General features: G+C 54.3%; 6 protein-coding genes across 6 annotated transcripts; 4 read left to right on the top strand and 2 right to left on the bottom strand.

The window, feature by feature from the left end:
• The first annotated feature begins 76 nt into the window (after window positions 1-76).
• Window positions 77-1840, top strand: GLOTRDRAFT_110784 (2-nitropropane dioxygenase). Its single transcript, XM_007866955.1, has 5 exons — window positions 77-400; window positions 462-563; window positions 624-968; window positions 1033-1514; window positions 1573-1840. The coding sequence occupies exons 1-5, from the start codon at window positions 364-366 to the stop codon at window positions 1645-1647; spliced, it is 1041 nt and encodes a 346-aa protein (XP_007865146.1). The 5' UTR covers window positions 77-363; the 3' UTR covers window positions 1648-1840.
• A 444-nt stretch (window positions 1841-2284) lies between these two features.
• On the bottom strand, window positions 2285-7643 carry GLOTRDRAFT_75067 (pyruvate carboxylase). Its single transcript, XM_007866954.1, has 27 exons — window positions 7525-7643; window positions 7263-7454; window positions 7106-7204; window positions 6941-7053; window positions 6761-6885; window positions 6613-6708; window positions 6117-6554; window positions 5801-6048; window positions 5635-5745; window positions 5505-5573; window positions 5330-5446; window positions 4909-5271; window positions 4771-4853; window positions 4636-4721; window positions 4573-4577; window positions 4315-4520; window positions 4125-4261; window positions 3854-4074; window positions 3761-3800; window positions 3677-3711; window positions 3606-3623; window positions 3221-3547; window positions 3122-3168; window positions 2907-3066; window positions 2688-2850; window positions 2559-2636; window positions 2285-2508 (listed from the first exon to the last, which is right to left on the bottom strand). The coding sequence occupies exons 2-27, from the start codon at window positions 7428-7430 to the stop codon at window positions 2462-2464; spliced, it is 3600 nt and encodes a 1199-aa protein (XP_007865145.1). The 5' UTR covers window positions 7431-7454; window positions 7525-7643; the 3' UTR covers window positions 2285-2461.
• Window positions 7644-8237: 594 nt separating this feature from the next.
• Window positions 8238-11825, bottom strand: GLOTRDRAFT_138143 (uncharacterized protein). Its single transcript, XM_007866953.1, has 3 exons — window positions 11682-11825; window positions 9395-11484; window positions 8238-9341 (listed from the first exon to the last, which is right to left on the bottom strand). Exons 1-3 carry the CDS (start codon window positions 11701-11703, stop codon window positions 8562-8564), a joined length of 2892 nt encoding a protein of 963 aa, XP_007865144.1. The 5' UTR covers window positions 11704-11825; the 3' UTR covers window positions 8238-8561.
• Window positions 11826-11968: 143 nt separating this feature from the next.
• Window positions 11969-14028, top strand: GLOTRDRAFT_138142 (TRAUB-domain-containing protein; the record flags this gene model as incomplete). The annotated part of the gene is made up of 8 exons (XM_007866952.1): window positions 11969-11981; window positions 12034-12084; window positions 12149-12254; window positions 12338-12716; window positions 12766-12840; window positions 12899-13006; window positions 13061-13200; window positions 13258-14028. The coding sequence occupies 8 exons, from the start codon at window positions 11969-11971 to the stop codon at window positions 13925-13927; spliced, it is 1542 nt and encodes a 513-aa protein (XP_007865143.1). The 3' UTR covers window positions 13928-14028.
• A 160-nt stretch (window positions 14029-14188) lies between these two features.
• Window positions 14189-14496, top strand: GLOTRDRAFT_128351 (uncharacterized protein; the record flags this gene model as incomplete). The annotated part of the gene is made up of 2 exons (XM_007867264.1): window positions 14189-14361; window positions 14418-14496. The coding sequence occupies 2 exons, from the start codon at window positions 14189-14191 to the stop codon at window positions 14494-14496; spliced, it is 252 nt and encodes an 83-aa protein (XP_007865455.1).
• A 439-nt stretch (window positions 14497-14935) lies between these two features.
• On the top strand, window positions 14936-16707 carry GLOTRDRAFT_59645 (UDP-galactose transporter). Its single transcript, XM_007866951.1, has 9 exons — window positions 14936-15125; window positions 15193-15248; window positions 15304-15501; window positions 15571-15627; window positions 15690-15758; window positions 15827-16003; window positions 16052-16197; window positions 16249-16365; window positions 16419-16707. Exons 1-9 carry the CDS (start codon window positions 14981-14983, stop codon window positions 16615-16617), a joined length of 1164 nt encoding a protein of 387 aa, XP_007865142.1. The 5' UTR covers window positions 14936-14980; the 3' UTR covers window positions 16618-16707.
• Window positions 16708-16731: the final 24 nt, after the last annotated feature.

The raw sequence follows: 16731 nt of genomic DNA, 5'->3' as shown, positions 1-16731 counted from the left end.
CTCAAACAATGGCAAATACCGCGGTGGCTTTCAGCTTTATGTTACATGTAGTTCAACCTCTGACTCGGAGGTGACCGCTTGCTGCATTCGCGCTGTGTTCTGGCCATAGGGATGAGGAGTCGTCGCTGTCGGTGATTACTGTATTACTTAAATCTTTGTGTTAGTCAGCCGGTCTGCATTGCATCGGGAGGAGAGGGCTTGGTCGGGATCCTTCGGATTCGTACAAGATTCATATGTCCGTCAAGCTTAAGAGGACTCAAGTTTTAACTCGGGAACGCGATTTACCCCTCTAGACGCTTCGAATTCCCCCTCCCCCTTCTAACAAGCAAACTAGAGGCTTGAATCGAAGTCCGTGTTGCAGACATGGTCCCCCTCACGACGCGTCTTACGAGTCTTCTGGGTAAGCACATTTACTAGACTGTAACCAGCTTGGACTTCTGTTCATGGTGTCTCTTTTACAGGTGTTCGGACGCCAGTCATTTCAGCGCCCATGGCTGGTGCAAGTGGTGGGGAGTTAGCGGCTGCAGTTGCTCAAGGAGGCGGCTTCGGCTTCATCCAAGCCGGTACGCGAGCGCACCCGAATGAATCTCTTCACAGATGGACCTATCATCCTTCTCGTTAAGGGTATCAAAGTAAACAAAAGCTCAAAGAAGAACTCGAGAAAGCCAAGGCTATCTTGGGAGTTTCCTCCTTGCAGCGGGCGCCCATAGGAGTGGGCTTTATCTCGTGGATACTCGAGGCAGAAGGAGCTTCCTCCAACGATTTGCTCGATACTGCTTTGGAGAGCCGTGTGAACGCTATTTGGCTTGCTTTCGGGAATGATATCGGACGATGGGTCGCGTACGTGCGAGAGTACGATCGAAGGCAAGCCGACGGGCACAAGACCCTCGTCTTCGTACAGTTGTCTTCAGAAGAAGAAGCCGCTGGCGCCGTGAACAACTGGAAAGTGGATGTTCTGGTTGCTCAAGGTGAAACAGCGGTCTATTTCAGTGTTGCAATTTGGCTAAATGGGACTATTTATGGTCATTTTAGGTATCGAAGCTGGTGGCCATGGTCGGGCATCCGCACCCCCTCTTCTCACACTAATTTCGTCGCTTCTGAATACCATACCGGAAGAAGGTCCTCCTATCGTCGCTGCTGGTGGGCTCGCGAACGGCGCGCATGTCGCCGCGTGTCTCACCCTGGGCGCGTCAGGGGTAGCAATGGGAACACGATTTCTACTGACACCAGAGAGTCTATACACGGATGCGCAGAAGAAGGCCCTTATCAGTGCAGGAAGTAATTCTACTGTGAGGACCTTAGCGTTCGATCGTGCGAGGGGAACGCTAGGTTGGCCGACGGGCATTGACGGGAGGGCGCTGATGAATCAGACAGTCAAAGATCTCGAGGCGGGCGTGCCAATCGAGGAAGTGCAGAAGTTATTTCAGCGAAGTATACAAGACGGCGACCCCGATCGTATGCTCGTTTGGGCAGGGACAGGTGTTGCTCTCATGAACCAAATCAAAGGGGCAGCTGTGAGATCTTCTCTCTGTCTTACAAGCGATAAGAGACTCATCTGCATCTGCCGACTAGAATGTGGTGACCGAACTACATCAAGAAACGGTACAGCATCTAGAAAGGGCGGTATTTATACGGTCTGCGGCATAGCACCTCTGACGTTCAATGTGCCACTTCGTGCGTGTGTAGATGCTGACAGGTTTCAGACTGTCTACACCCACGTCTTGCGGCCTAAGGTGGTAGGGTGCCCATCCCCCAGCAAAGGCATCTTTGTTTTGCCACATAAATACGTGCAAATAAGCATATCTTCCACAGACCTGTACTCCTCTGACATCGAGAGCCCAACGAGCGTCTGCGCTATGAATAGGAGTAAAGTGAGTGTTCCTGTCTTCTAGGAATCCATCGATCATTCTCCCAGGCAGTCCACCGCCAAAGCGTCGGCTTTAGTCATGGTACATCGCAGCCCTTACAATGTCCGCGTGTAAGAAGACGGGCATTTCATGTCTATTTATTTTTCCTGAGACGCAATGTCTGCCCAAACCACAAGCGAATGATGGTTTTGGCCGCGGAGTAGCACCCGTTCTCTTGCGAGCTGATGCATTTTGGTACCTTTGCTCACAGCTATCCTGCCCTTGACAACCATAATTCTGTTGCGAGAGCATCTTATTCAGGTGCCGGCAATTGCAGGGCGGCTTGTACTCTGGGAGCAATGGAACTTCGAGAGCCATCGGCCGCGAAAATCTGACTATCTGACTCGAAGATGGATTAGTAGCGTCCTAGAAAATCACGAGAGTAACCAGAAGCTCCCTAAAGCCGAGTTCGCCTAAGCAAATGCGATCTACACATGGATTCATTGCAAGGAACACAGGTGAATGCGAATACAACAGTTTCTACAAAAGCTTCTCTAGCAACCTCCGTTCTCTTTTCGATGACCCGGCAACACTCGTGTAACCATCCCAGGGCACTAGTGCACTATCTCCACGCACAGGTCTCCGCTGTTGATAGAGTCGCCTTTCATACTAGTGAGCCTACATGCCGTTGACATGGCCAGACGCACGTACCTTCGTGAACGACCACTCGTTTTACATGCCCGGAGACTGGTGCTGTTACCGCAGATTCCATCTTCATCGCACTCAGGACTAAAGACATGGGTTAAGCAAAGCGATCACCCTGGTGCAGAAGGAGCTTACCGCATAACGGGTCGCCCTTCTTGATCTCTTGTCCCTCTTTCACTCTTACTTCTACGACGACACCAGACATAGGAGCGCCCACGGAGCCAGGGTCAGAAGTGGCCTTCTCTCGGGACACAGTCTCCACTGCGGAGTTCTTGTCATCGACAGACACAGCACGAATCTGCAGCGGGCCAACAGGTTGAGAAGAATACCAGAAGTAACGAGTCAGAGACGTGCCTCTCCGTTCACTTCGAACCACACGTCCCTCTGGGCTCGTCCTTCCACAACAGGGCCGACTGCCATCAGGCGAATGATAAGGGTCTTGCCCTTCTCGATTGAAATGTGCATCTCTTCTCCGATCTCGGGACGGCCCAAGAAGTACCTCGTAGGTATGACACTGGGGTCATGTTCAATAATCCGGCATTGCTCAAAGAAAACAGCGTAATGCGAACCTCAAGTCACCATACTTCTCTACGAAGCTCTGGTAGTCCTCGAATACCTGTGACAAAAGTGAGCTCTAGATGATGCCCCCAGTGGCGTGAGGAGCATACCTTCGGGTACATCACATACGACGTCACATCCGAGTCAGTAATGTGCTTGCCGAACTTGCTCCGCAACTCTGCCTTGATTTTCTTGAAATCTAGGGGCGCCATGGTAGCACCCGGGCGTCCATCGATTCTCGGTTTGTCGCGAATGATCCGTGACCGCAGAGGCTCAGGGAATCCGCCAACTGGTTGACCAAGGTAGCCTTGGAAGAACTCCACAACCGAGGACGGGAAGTCAAGCTGATCAGCTCGGTCAATGACATCTTGCTTCGAAAGCTTGTTCTGGGTCATCCACTGTGCGAAGTCGCCCACGACCTTCGACGAAGGGGTAACCTATATATCAAGAGAGTTGAAGCATCTCTTCACAGGCCCAGCACACGGTTCAAAGTACCTTAATGATATTGCCACACTGCAGGGAAGACACTTAGTAGAGTACAGGAAGCTAAGACGACTTCCACGTACCAGTTCGTTCGCCTCGATGTACTTCCTCTTAATCTCTGTTGGCGGGTTAGCCTCGTACAGGTTTACTGCACAGACCAATCCTACCTGTCCACTGGGTACCAAGACCAAGCTGCGCTGCTTGGAACTATTCTTGGTCAGCCTCTCGCGCACGTTGAAAGATCTACAAAGACAATTTACCATAAGGTTTGTGTACTGGCCGCCAGGCATCTCGTGATCAAAGACACTAGAATCGGAGGCACGGACATTCGCCTCGAAGCAGCTGTAAAGCATCCGCACTTGACTCCAGTATAAGTTGAGCGCCTGGATGTCCGCATATCGGATACCCGTCCCAAGACCAGTCTGCTCAAGGGCCGCGCATACAGCACCCATCGGCGGCTGAGAGGTCAGGCCAGACATGCCTTTTGACAAGTCAGGACATATCGACTGGAATGAACTTGTTAGGACTTACTATCGATAGCCACGTCGACGACATCAGCTCCAGCCTCGGCACAGGCGAGCATGGATGCGGCCGAGATACCCGCCGTGTCGTGCGAGTGTACGTGGATGGGAAGGTCAGGGTATTTCTTCCGGATGGAACCAACCAACCTAAGATTGCCATTGTCAGTCAAAGCCTAACCTCACGCATGCATTACACGCACTTCCTGGCAGCCTCTGGCTTCAACAGACCAGCCATATCCTTGATGGCCAAGACATGAATGCCCTCAGCAACGAGCTGGTCGACGAAATCCAGGTAGTACTGGAGCGTGTACTTCGTCTTCTTCGGGTCGGCGATGTCACCGGAGTAGCAGACCACGGCCTCACAGACACCACCCGCCTTCTTTGCAGCGTCGATGCCGAGTTTCATCTATGACCATCTAAGTGAGATATAGTAAACGCAGAGGAAAGACTGGAGTTACGTTTTCTGCCGAATATTGTGCAGGTCAGCATCTCACAGGTATGTGATATTCATAAATACGAACCAATGTAGTTAAGGGAGTCGAAAACTCGGAAGATGTCCAGCCCGTTCTCCACGGCCTTCTTGGAGAAGTCGTAGATAGCGTTGTCGCTGTAGAGGTGCGTCAGCAAGCAAGAGAGAGTATCGCGCGTCTACTCACGGGTAGCTGGTATAACCGACACCATTGGCACCCCGGACGAGGGCTTGGAAGGGAATGTTAGGGACCAACTTCCGCAGGGTACGCTAAATCAAGGACGTTGAGAAATCGGGCCGAGTCTCAACAGACAAGCGAATTCACCAGACGCTCCCAAGGGTCCTCGTAGAGGAAACGCATAGCGACATCGAAGGTAGCACCACCCCAGCATTCCAAACTGTACGCATTCGCCAGAGCATAACTAGTCTCCTTGGCAATGTTGACCATATCCTGCGTACGCAATCTCGTGGCCAGCAGCGACTGGTGAGCGTCACGCCAGGTGGTGTCCATGATGAGACAGCCGGGATACTCCCGAACGGCCTTTGCGAATGCTTCAGGGCCCTTCTCGACGATGATGTTGCGCCAGCCCTGCTCGCACGGGTAAGTGGTGTCCAGCGGAGGCCCGTTGGGGTCCTCTCTGTTCTGGAAGGTAGGAATGACGATCTCATCCTTGAGACCGGGCTCGCCCTGCGCATATAGCGTCAGAAATTCCCGATAGCATGACTCATTGTTCTAGAGGACTTACATTTTGTCCTTTGATAGAGCTACCGTTGACAGCCAAGTCGCCAAGGTAAGCCAGCAACTTCTGGGCACGGTTCTGGCTCTGGACGAGCTTGAACAACTCAGGCGTATCGTCAATGAACTATCATATGGAACGCCTGGTCAGCTCAGCCGAAAACGACGGTTAATCGGAGACCTACTGTAGTCCAAGTCTTGCCACCGATGAAGACGTCGTGGGTTAGGAGTCGGAACAAGAAGGGAATGTTCGTCTAAGTTTCGCACATATCAGCTGCGTATTCTGAGCACGCTTTTCAAGGTGATTTTTTTTACCTTGACACCACGAATACGGAACTCAACAAGAGCCCGAAGCATCTTCCTGCGCGCAACCTCATAAGTTGTCCCGCTGACGGTACATTTCACCAATAAACTGTCATAGTGAGGCTGAAATGTAGTGCAATGAGCATCCTCGAAAGCATCGAAGAGACTCCACACCAACAGTAATCTGGGCCCCAGCAAAACCCGAGCTGGCGTCCAAGCGCACGCCATTACCGCCCGCGCTCCTGTACACCTCGATCTTTCCGGTGTCGGGCTGGAAGTTCTGCGCGGGGTCCTCAGTCGTGATACGGCACTGAATGGCGAAGCCGCGACGGGTGATGGCTTCCTGGGTGAGCCCGAGCTGCGTAAGGGTCGCGCCCGCAGCGATCTGAATTTGAGCGGCGACGATATCGATGCCCGTGATCTCCTCTGTTGACAGCAAATACAGTAAGAAATGAATGGCATACACGGCTATTAATTTCATTACGGAGACGTACCTGTGATGGTGTGCTCGACCTGGATACGGGGGTTAATTTCGATGAAATAGTGCCGCCCCATCTGGTCGACCAAGAACTCGGCGGTACCGGCGTTCCTATATCCGACACTCTTTGCCAACTTAATGGCATCAGCTAGGATGGCCTGTCTGACCTCCTCCGGCAAGTGAGTGGCAGGAGCGACTTCGACCACCTTCTGGTGCCGCCTTTGCACGGAGCAGTCACGCTCGAACAGGTGGACAGTGTTACCCTGAGCGTCAGCCAAAATCTGGACCTCGATGTGGCGAGGACGCTCGAGGAAACGCTCGATGAAGACAGTACCATCGCCGAAGGCGGATTTGGCCTCGGAGACGGCCCGCTCAAAGGAAGCCTTGAACTCGGACTGTTCCTTCACGACACGCATACCGCGGCCACCACCGCCCATGGCGGCTTTGATGATGACTGTATGCAGTATTAGGTATGAGACTACCGCATACGCTAGCACAACTTATGCACTAACCCGGGAAGCCGTACTCCTTGATGAATGCATCCGCATCCGTATATGAGTCGACTGGTCCAGGCGTTCCGGGCACTACCGGTACACCGCACTTGATAGCTGACATGCGTAGTTCAGTATCTATATGAGTGGAGTACCCTGGGCTATTCACCAATGGTTCTGGCCTTGGTCTTGTCGCCAAGAGAATCGATGACCTCAGGGGAAGGTCCGACGAAAGCAAGCCCGGCCTGCTCGACCTTCTTCGCGAATCCCGCGTTTTCAGAAAGGAAACCGTAGCTGATTGAAACCATAAGAATTTCATAGCAAGCAGTGAATGTGGGCGACCACTGACCCTGGGTGGATCATGTCGACGCCATGCTCAAGAGCGATCCTGATGATATCGTCTTGGGCCAGGTATGCTGCAACAGGAGTCAATCCCTTGCCGACTTGGTAGGCTTCATCCGCCTGAGCATATGATATCAAAGTGGATCGCGTCGATAAATGCCAGAGACAATACCTTCTGACGGTGAGCGGACAGGCGGTCCTCGTAGGAGAAGATGGCGACTGTATGCATCGCAAGCTCATGGGCAGTGCGGAAAACACGGATAGCGATTTCCTAGATCACAGAGAAATATTGAGGAGAGTATCGAGACCAACAACGCGTGTATACGCACGCCACGGTTCGCTACCAAGATCTTTGTCAAAGGGCCACTGTGGCCTGCACCCTTCCTGCGCATCGTCTGGATGGTGTGCACCGGGGTTCCCGGCGCACTAGGAGATCCCGCAAACATGGCCGACAGCCTAGGCGGGTGGAGGGTTTGCGATTTGTCCGTCGAGGCCATCGCTGAAATCTTTAGGGGAGAAGTCTGTAATATGCAGGAGTAAACGCGACCCGTTCCTTATACCGCAGCACTCAAGCTGTAGCGAGTAACGTACAGAGAAGTGCTCGGCTGTTCGTCGTTGTCGCCAGCCAAGAGCGCGATATGCAGGCGATGGCCCCAAGATGAGGTGCGTGCAAGGCCAATTGCAGAAGGACTGCAAACGACGTCAACGTGATTCTTATCTCGGACGCGCGGCTCTAAGAACGCGTCCTATACCCGTTCCATCTCCGTCAACGCCCGCCTTTGCTGACACCGTCGCCGACGTCCGCGCTCTGTCGTGCACAAAAGGAGCGTAAGGGCAATGCATCTCTACGACGTCCGTAACGCAAACCAGCAGGACGTCCGAGTTTACAGCCCGCCACAATCGACTGATAGTCGCCGGTCCGAGATCACTACAAATTCGCTTAATTGCCTCCAAAATCCGTAGGTTCTCCGTCGACATGCTATGCAGCCCTCATGTACCAAGTTATTCTTGGACACCGCTGGCTGAAGCTCTGTAGCTGCCATGAGAGCGTACACTTGATACCCGCCTCTGGCCCAGACAACCCCGTCTGCTGCCCGACCAATCGCCGCCACACCCAAGCCCGACGGGTATCCATTGGTGCACCCAAGACCGCAGAGGTACCGACGTCGAAGCTTCGATCCTCGCGACCGCTGCCAGCTTGAGTACTTCGATTGGATGCACCTGGATGCGAAGAAAGCCCGCGGTCAGCAGAGCCGCCGGTGCGGGTGCGATATATATCCCAAACAGTACTCTATCAGTCGTGGCAAAGAATTATATTCGTCGTGGCTTGAGTGATACAAAGTTAACTAGTCATAAAGCAACACTGATGGGACCGAGCAAGCTTGCCAGCGCGTCTGGTTTAGTGGAATGGGCAGGTGGAATGATGGATGATGGAGACAGCAGGCAAAAGGACAAGGGGCGATGATACATGTCATTCAGTTCAAGGGAGGGGATGGATAATTCAGAGTGGGATGTCAAATGAGATCGTGCACAATGCAGATAATGACCCTAGAAGCACAATAATATATACTTGAGCATGAGAAGCTTGAGCAAGTTTGACGGAGCCGCGGAAGACGCTCTAACGCGCTTCAGATATTTAAGGGAGGGATGGAGGAACCGGGGCTGTTGAAGAAGTTCGTCCGCTGGACGGCGTTAGATCCACGCGACTTTTGATTCGGATGGTGTTGATGATGATGGCGATACTTGAGCTGGCTGCTATGATTATGATGAGGGGGCGAGTAGGTTTTGCTCATCTGCTTCCTCTTCATCTTTTTCTCCTTTCGCAGCTCTTTCCGCGTCTTGCCTTGGTGATACGGTGCAGTCGGCAGCTGTTCACCGTGCGCTTGGGTGGGAGTCCGATCGCCATCGCGGACGGGCAGTATGACAGGAGAAATGACCACGCTCATCTGACGCTTCGAAGACTTCGAGCCTACGGGCTTCACGCTCTTGCGCGTGGGACCACGAGACGGACCCGCAGCCTGCTTGCCAGCATGAGGCCACAACAACGTGTTGCCGAAAGGACTGTCTGTGACTGCTCCAGCCGACACGGGCTCGACGTCGCTGCTAGGTATGGCATTACTGGCTGTCCTCGTCTGCCGGAAGGTATCCATCGGAATTCGCTCCCATCGGCTCAAGTTGCGAAGATGCCGACTCTCATCGTCGCTTGCTGCGCTGGACATGGACGCGTCGTCGTCTTCCATGCATTGGTCCGAATTCAGGAAGGAGTCGTCGAGGACGTCAGATAGATCGATGGTCACCGCGGACGCCCCCCGATCATCTCCGGGTAACGTAGAGTCCGTCAAGAACTCCTCAGTTGGTTGAGCTGACGAACCCGCCGGACCGGGAGTCTGAGGCACCCCAGGGGAATCCTAGAAGGAAGGTGTCAGCACATAACGTCCGCCGCGCATAAAAGAACACACACCATGGCCGCAGTGGAAACACTCTTCTTCCGTCGAGGATAGGGCGACGGTACGGCTGGATTCTGACCATTGATGATGGCTATACCTGTCACCTTCTGACTTTCTACAGGCTTGGCCTCGAACCGGCCCATGATAGGCATTCTGGAGTCTGAATGAACGCTGACGCTTCCGGTCCGACCCCGAGGACTGTCATGCTCGTCCTCCTCCTCGGGCGACCAATACATGCCGCCTCTACCCGCCAAGATATCAGCCGGGCGAGGTGAATCCCTCTGTCCAGAGGATTTTTCCAGATCGCGTTGTCCTCGCTCAGGGCTGACAGTATGGCGCGGATCGATAGCGGACAGCTTGGCCGGAGCGGGAGGAGGGGTCGGCCACCGGAAGAGAAGCATCGCACGCTGAGTGGGAAGACCGTCTTCACCTACAAAATCGTCGTCTGTTGTCTCTCCATCACTCTCCCGCAGCTCGACGCCCATGTTGTAATCGTCATAGCCGTCATTAGCAACACTCATCGTGGGCGAACCTTGCAGTGAATCCTCTCCGTCACGCATCTCCTCGTCCACCTCCTCCCCGCCGCCGCTCAAACTCCCGTTCTCGCCTCCCAAATCCCATTCCCAGACAGTCCCAGAAAGGCTCTGCCCGTCCTTGGGATGATCGCCCCATTCACCCGCCACTTCCAGCGCCAACCCACCGTCCAGCCTGAATAGGTCCGAGCCACCAAACATACTCGAGAAGCCGGCGGCGGCGACAGTCGCCAGAGACATGGTGCCCATGTCCACGTCCGATTCCGTCTCGTCGCCATCGGACATGGTACCGGTGAGCTCCTGGTGGGTCGAGCTCTCGCTGTCGGAGGTCAAGTTAGAGAAGAAGAGGTCAGCATCAAAGTTGGATTCCTCAGAGTCCGACCAGCTGGTCGCAACTCCAGTGTAACCGGATCCAACTCTGAAGCCGTCCTCTTCCTCATCCGCATCTCCATCGTTCTCGCCCTCGTCCTCCTCTTCCTCACCATCCGCCTCCTCCTCACCAGCAGTCTCAGAATCACTGTCGTCATCCGTGCTGTCCACCTCCATCTCACCGTCACTCGGTCCTACGCTCCTTTTCCTCGATTTGATCTCCCAATCACCGTTACCATGTCTTCGGCTAGTAGGATCGTCGCCCAATAACTCCCGTTTCACTCTCGCCTTATCGTGAGTCCGGTAGCTTTGCTGGATAAGGTAATTCTCTTCCTCCGCTTGGATGGACGAGTCAGATTCGAAGCCGTCGGTCAGTGGAGACGAGTCGTCCGAGTCAGAGTCGTCCTCCGATGACGATTCCGGTGAGGACGAGACGGCAGAAGCGGACATGAACGTTGGGAATTGGGCAGACTGGATGTCCGAGTCCGTCTCCTCGTCGTCGGAAACGGCGGCGGGGCGGGGCGCTGCCTTTCTCTTTATGGTCTTCGGAATGGTCTTTCGAGCGGTTATGCCGGTCGTGTTTCTGGCCTTTAATGCTTTGTTGCCACCCAGAGCTGGCTTCCTTCCAGTTGCGGTAGCTTTGGACCGCTTGGACACGAGTGAGCTTGCGAAGCCTGAACCACCCGCGTGAGGTTGAGTGGCAGCCATGGCGGCCCTGGCGGCTTCTCTCGCAGCGACGACATGCTTCGGAGGGCGCCCCCTGCGCTTCGGGGCCGAGGCATCGACTCCTAGATGCACTCCGCCCGTGGAGGGGCCGGCGAGGTGACTTGACTGTCCGTAGGGGGACGCTGCAGTGGGGGTGTTCCTCCCCCCATCGTGAGCGGGACGAGACTGCTTCCTGAACGCAAGCTGGGAAGAGGAAGAAGAGAGGCGCATACTCGGTGGCACGGTTAACTTGATCTTGATCTTGGGAGTGGGTACCGCGACGTGTGCCGGCACGGGCGACGACAGGGTCGCGTGCGGGGGAGGCACATCTGCGCTGACTGCCTGCCTGTTCCGGCAAGTGCACTCGGACTCGCAGACGGGGCAGACGTAGTCGTCCTCTTGGTCCGCGTCTGCATCCGAGGATAGTGAATTTGCGACGACGCCTACGGTATGGGGGTGAGTAGGCGACATTGCGGGAGTCGAGTGTTTTGCGGGATCTGTACGAAGACGTCCTTATGAGCAACGTTGCACGCAGAAGAATAAATACGATGATGTTATGCAAATAATTCAATCCACCCCGTTGACATAAACCGCTGGCCCTGTGCATGCGCAGGGCAATAGGGCATCCAGGAGAGAATATACGGCGTGTGACCAGACTCGGAACCGCGCAAATGACAGGAAGGAAAATACTGACTTGATAGATTCTTTTTGGCCATTTTTCGTGGCTATCAAACATGGATAAGTCTGTAAATCCAGGATGGAAGATATAGGGGGGCAGGGTGCAGAGGGGGGCTCGTGGCGGAGGCCACGATGGTCGTCGCTGTGAGGGAAGCTTGGGAGAAGACCGCGCAAACTGCCCGGGTTGCGTCGCATGGCGGCCCATCAATTCATGTTTTTAGTGCCGAGATCCAGCCCGATCCAGTCCCGTGACACCCGCCGTCCCTCAAAATATTCCAAGTCCTCCTCCGTCCAGACGCCACAATGCCTGAACATCGTATGTTTTCCTCCGTATTTTCCGTTTAGCCCCCTCTCAGACCCGCGTCTAGGCTTGTCTCTCGCCCAGCAAATTGCCCAGCTCGACGAGGCTGCCCCCATAGGTATGCACAGACATGCACAACTACGCGATATCTCGTTTTCCTTACGTGTTATCGTTCGAGGCAGATTTTGATCCAGATGACTTACACGCTGCAGGCCGTGAGCCTGAAGAGGACCAGGGGGAAGTTGCTGCAGGAAACGCGGCAGCCAGGGAACACTACGTAGACGTGGGGTGCGTGTTTTTTTGACGGTATCGATCATCCGATTTATTCTCGGCCCTGACTCTCCCCTCCTGGTCTTCCCCTTTGGAATCAGGCCGTCTGCAATACGGAAACTCCATGACAGCATTTCGGATCCGAAGTATGAGGGTGTGCGGACGAGCAGGAAACAGCTCATGGATACTGATGAGGATGAGGAACTAAGTGAGGACGATGTCGGCGAGGCTCCTCTTGACCATGAAGGCGATGAAGCAGAGTCAAGCGGCAGCGAGGACGAAGACGACGAGGAAATCCCCTCCGAGTCTGGCAGTGAAGACGAGGACGAGCCTCCGCCAAAGTCCACTAAAGCATTCTCCTCTCACGTGAACGACCATTCACAAGACCAGTCTGCACCCCCTGCCGAAGACATATCCTCCACACTTCGTAAAACTCGCGAAGAAGACCGAAAGAAGGGGAAAGCAGTTTCACGACAACTCGTATGTTATACCGGGCCATTCTCACGCTGTTCTCATCCATGCCTTGCAGACTCTATGGGACTCTATTCTCGACGCTCGTATACGCTTGCAAAAAGCCGTCACAGCCGCGAACCGTCTACCGCTCGTGCGTACCAGGTCTAGACTGCTTCCCAGGAATCCTCGCTCATTGACTTCCCTCCCAGCCGAAAGACTTGTCCACATATGCTGCCCACCCTGAGGTCCAGACGTCTCTGAACAAGATGTTCGAAGAGGCCTTGTCCCTATCAGATACACTATTCGATTTCCAAGAGGTATATTTATCCGTACCTCCTGCTCAAGATAGCAACACTCATTTCGATATACAGACGCTTCTCACCACAAATGATATTATCAAGTCCCCTCCGCGCAAACGGCGGAGAACGGGCGAAGATCAGGAGCAGCATGTCCCTGATCACGACTCTGCCATCCGGGAAGCAAGCGAAGCCTCTTCGGCTCTTGAACATGCGTACGTAAATATTCCCCCATAGTGCTACACAACCGTGGGAACAAACATCTTCTGTAGGTTTCACCCATACCTGGTGCAAACCCTAACCAAATGGTCGGCCAAAGTTCAAGCGGTGGCGCCGTCGGTACTGCTTCCCTCCACTCGCAATGCTTTCTCGCGGAATCAGAATCAAGTCAAGAGTGCTGTCCAGCTCGTCGACGAGGCTCTAGCAGACCGTACAAAGCTCCTCGGGCGGACGCGAATACGAAGAGGTGGAAAAGCAAGGATTGGTCAGGTCGAACAGGAAAATCAGGAGAGCAGCCCGGACAAGGAAGATCCCCGCGTATTCGACGACACAGACTTCTATCAGCAACTGCTCCGAGACGTCATATCCACGCGCACATCTGACTCCTCCCTCCTCCCCGGCGGCGCGGCGTACCCGAACCAAAGGGCCAACAAGTCGAAGCAGAAGAAAAAGGCCGTGGACACGAGGGCGTCCAAGGGCCGGAAGCTACGCTACGAGGTGCACGAGAAGCTGCAGAACTTTATGGTGCCCGTGCCCATGCACGCCGCACGGGGCGCGTGGCATGAGGAGCAGATTGATGAGCTGTTTGCGAGCTTGCTGGGGAAGGGCTTCGAGGACGCGGGTGGGATGGATGGGGTTGGCGGGGATGTCGATGCTGATAGGAAGAAGTTGGAGGAGGAGGCGGAGAGGGCTGTTCAGGAAGGATTTAGGGTGTTTGGGTGAAGGCTTGTGTGGAGTGTCGATTCGTTATTGTTGTGCTATGCGATCCTCCTCGTACTACTTCGGGCGTCAGTCAGCGTCAGTCCCGCGCAGGACCATCGTCCTGACCATCTTTTTTAGCTTTCTCACTAGTAAATCGCCATCCCAAAGACAGGAAACGCGTCAATATGAGTCGCGTGAAGTCACGTCTGTCACGCGCCGTGTGACATCAAGACGCGTTTCCAGTCCGGTGCATCTTTCAAAGGACCGCGTTACGCCTCAGTCATGTCTCAATCCCACCCAACGTCAGCGACGCAAGCCAAAGACCGGCACTATGCCCACCTTTCGGGCAGCCTGATCCGCTTATCGCACTCGATAGGCCAGACGGCGGACCTGTTCGCGGCGCTGCAGGTTGACCTGGACGCGATGCGGTTGCTCGCTGGTTGGCATGCTGCACAGTGAGTTGCTTGTGCTTAGGAATTTTTTTGTGATGTTGAATGCTCCTGTGCTGTAGGTTTATGACTGTAGGTGCTACGACGACTGAGCAAGTCATGCGGGCGGCGGAGCAGAGTCAGGACGGGGATTCAGAGTAGAATTGCTTCTGAAGTCGCATGTCTAGTCGGAGCCGGGAGATGGTATGGATGCATCTTGGGATGTCCCACCCGCTTATGGGCCCTTGCCATTGGACGGGGCCTACAAGCGGTTCATCGTACTGGGCAGACATTGCACGACGCGGCACGGACGGGTGCATGCCCTCAATGTAGCAGCAGTGCAACTGGGGTCTTCTGAGTATGGACTAGCCTAGGACGCGCATACATACACGACGCTCGAGCTTGTCTGCTCTCCGGCTATATTTGACGTTGTGGGCGCCTACTGTATGACGGTCAACACGTGGCGAAGGGCCTTCATTAGCCCCTTCTTGCTTCTCAGCCAGACACCCTACAAGTTCCATTTCCTCCACTGCTTATATTTGTCTACTGTCTTTTCTGTCTGCCAGTATACCCAAGCACTGCAGTGTCTCATACGCCCCTGGAAAGAACCCTGGTGGAAAGCGATTAACCACGCGAAAGCAGAAAGATGCCTGCCTCGCCGCGGCCGTCATACGGCGACAGTAAGGGGGGAGAGTACAAGTTTGTGGCGCAGGAGGAGCCGGACGTTGTCGAGATGAAGAAGGCTTTAGCGACGGGGAGTGCGGGCGCCAAGGAGGCCCCGGTGTCTTCAGGTGAGGCTTGTATTTCGCGGTGGGACATGGGTATATGCTAACTGTTTCTCGGTCCTATGGCCTGCAGTTCCGCCCATTGTATGCTACTGCCTCGCGTCCATCCTCATGACCGTAGTGAACAAGGTGTGCATACAAGCCCTGCTCTACATGCTAGTCACAGCCGCTCACGTCCATTCAGTTCGTCGTATCTGGGCGAAATTTCTCCATGAACTTCCTCCTGCTGTGCATACAGTCATCGGTGTGCGTGTCGTGTGTGATGGTCGTGAAGAAGCTCGGGATCATCTCGTTCCGCGACTTCGACATGAAGGACGCGAAGGCGTGGTTCCCCATCAGCTTTCTGCTCGTTAGCGTCATTTATACGGGATCGAAGAGTCTGGTGAGTGAGCGTCGTAGACATGTTCTTCTTTCCGTCAAAGAAAGAGTGGGATTAAGTACATGTCGGCAGCAATTTCTTAGCATTCCGGTGTATACGATATTCAAGAACCTTACGATTATTCTAATTGTGAGTTGTGCTATCCCTGCACCTCGTCTTCGCGGCGCAATGAAGTCTAATGGGAGAATTAGGCATATGGGGAGGTTATATGGTTCGGCGGGAGGGTAACCGGCCTGACATTTGTGTCATTCATCTTCATGGTGAGCGAGTTCAAGTCATATTCATCGCAAATCAAGGGGCCACGTATGCTGATCGGTTGTCTGACTAGGTCCTGTCCTCCATTATTGCCGCTTGGTCAGACATCACAGACACGCTCCAGGCCTCTTTAACGACAGGCGAACCTGTGCCCAGTGTGGCTGGTCTATCCGGTGTCACGAATATCGTCCGTAACATGAACGTGGGCTACTTCTGGATGCTGATCAACTGCGCAACGAGCGCAGCTTATGTGAGTGACCTGTAGGGAAGTGATAGGCTGAAGACTGACTTGGCACAGGTCCTGGCTATGCGCAAGCGCATAAAGGCTACTGGGTTCTCGGACTGGGATTCGATGTTTTACAATAACTTATTATCTATACCCGTTCTCGCTATATTCTCTATAATCGTAGAAGACTGGGGCTGGGAAAACCTGAACAGGAATTTGTGCGTATCCTCCCGGCTCGGTCGCGTGCGCTGTACTGATGATTACTGCAGCCCGCCCGAGACGCGGAATTTCCTGCTATTCGCGATCGCGTTTTCTGGCGCCGCTGCTGTTGGCATCTCGTACACGACTGCGTGGTGCGTTCGCGTCACGAGCAGCACGACCTACAGGTACGCCAGGTCCCCCCGCCCGAAAGCGAGCCTTATTCATGGTTGAGTTGCAGCATGGTCGGCGCGTTGAACAAGCTGCCTGTGGCAGCGTCGGGGATGATATTCTTCGGCGACCCCGTGACGTTCGGTTCAGTGTCGGCGATCGCGGTCGGGTTCTTCGCTGGGTTGATTTACGCAGTGGCGAAGAACAACCAAAAGAAGGCGGAGGCACGGACTCAGGACCCTGTTATACCCTTGTCGAGCCGAAAGTAGATATGTCGGGCGGGTACCAGTGTTTGTCTTGATACCATACGGCAATATACATAGACGAGGATGCAAGTGGAATAGACACTTGTGTGGATGGCCAGTTGGAGGGAAGCCGTGAGA

This window comes from Gloeophyllum trabeum (genome assembly GCF_000344685.1).
Source record: "Gloeophyllum trabeum ATCC 11539 unplaced genomic scaffold GLOTRscaffold_00005, whole genome shotgun sequence".
NCBI lineage: Eukaryota > Fungi > Basidiomycota > Agaricomycetes > Gloeophyllales > Gloeophyllaceae > Gloeophyllum > Gloeophyllum trabeum.
This window is presented reverse-complemented; position numbering and strand designations above follow the sequence as displayed.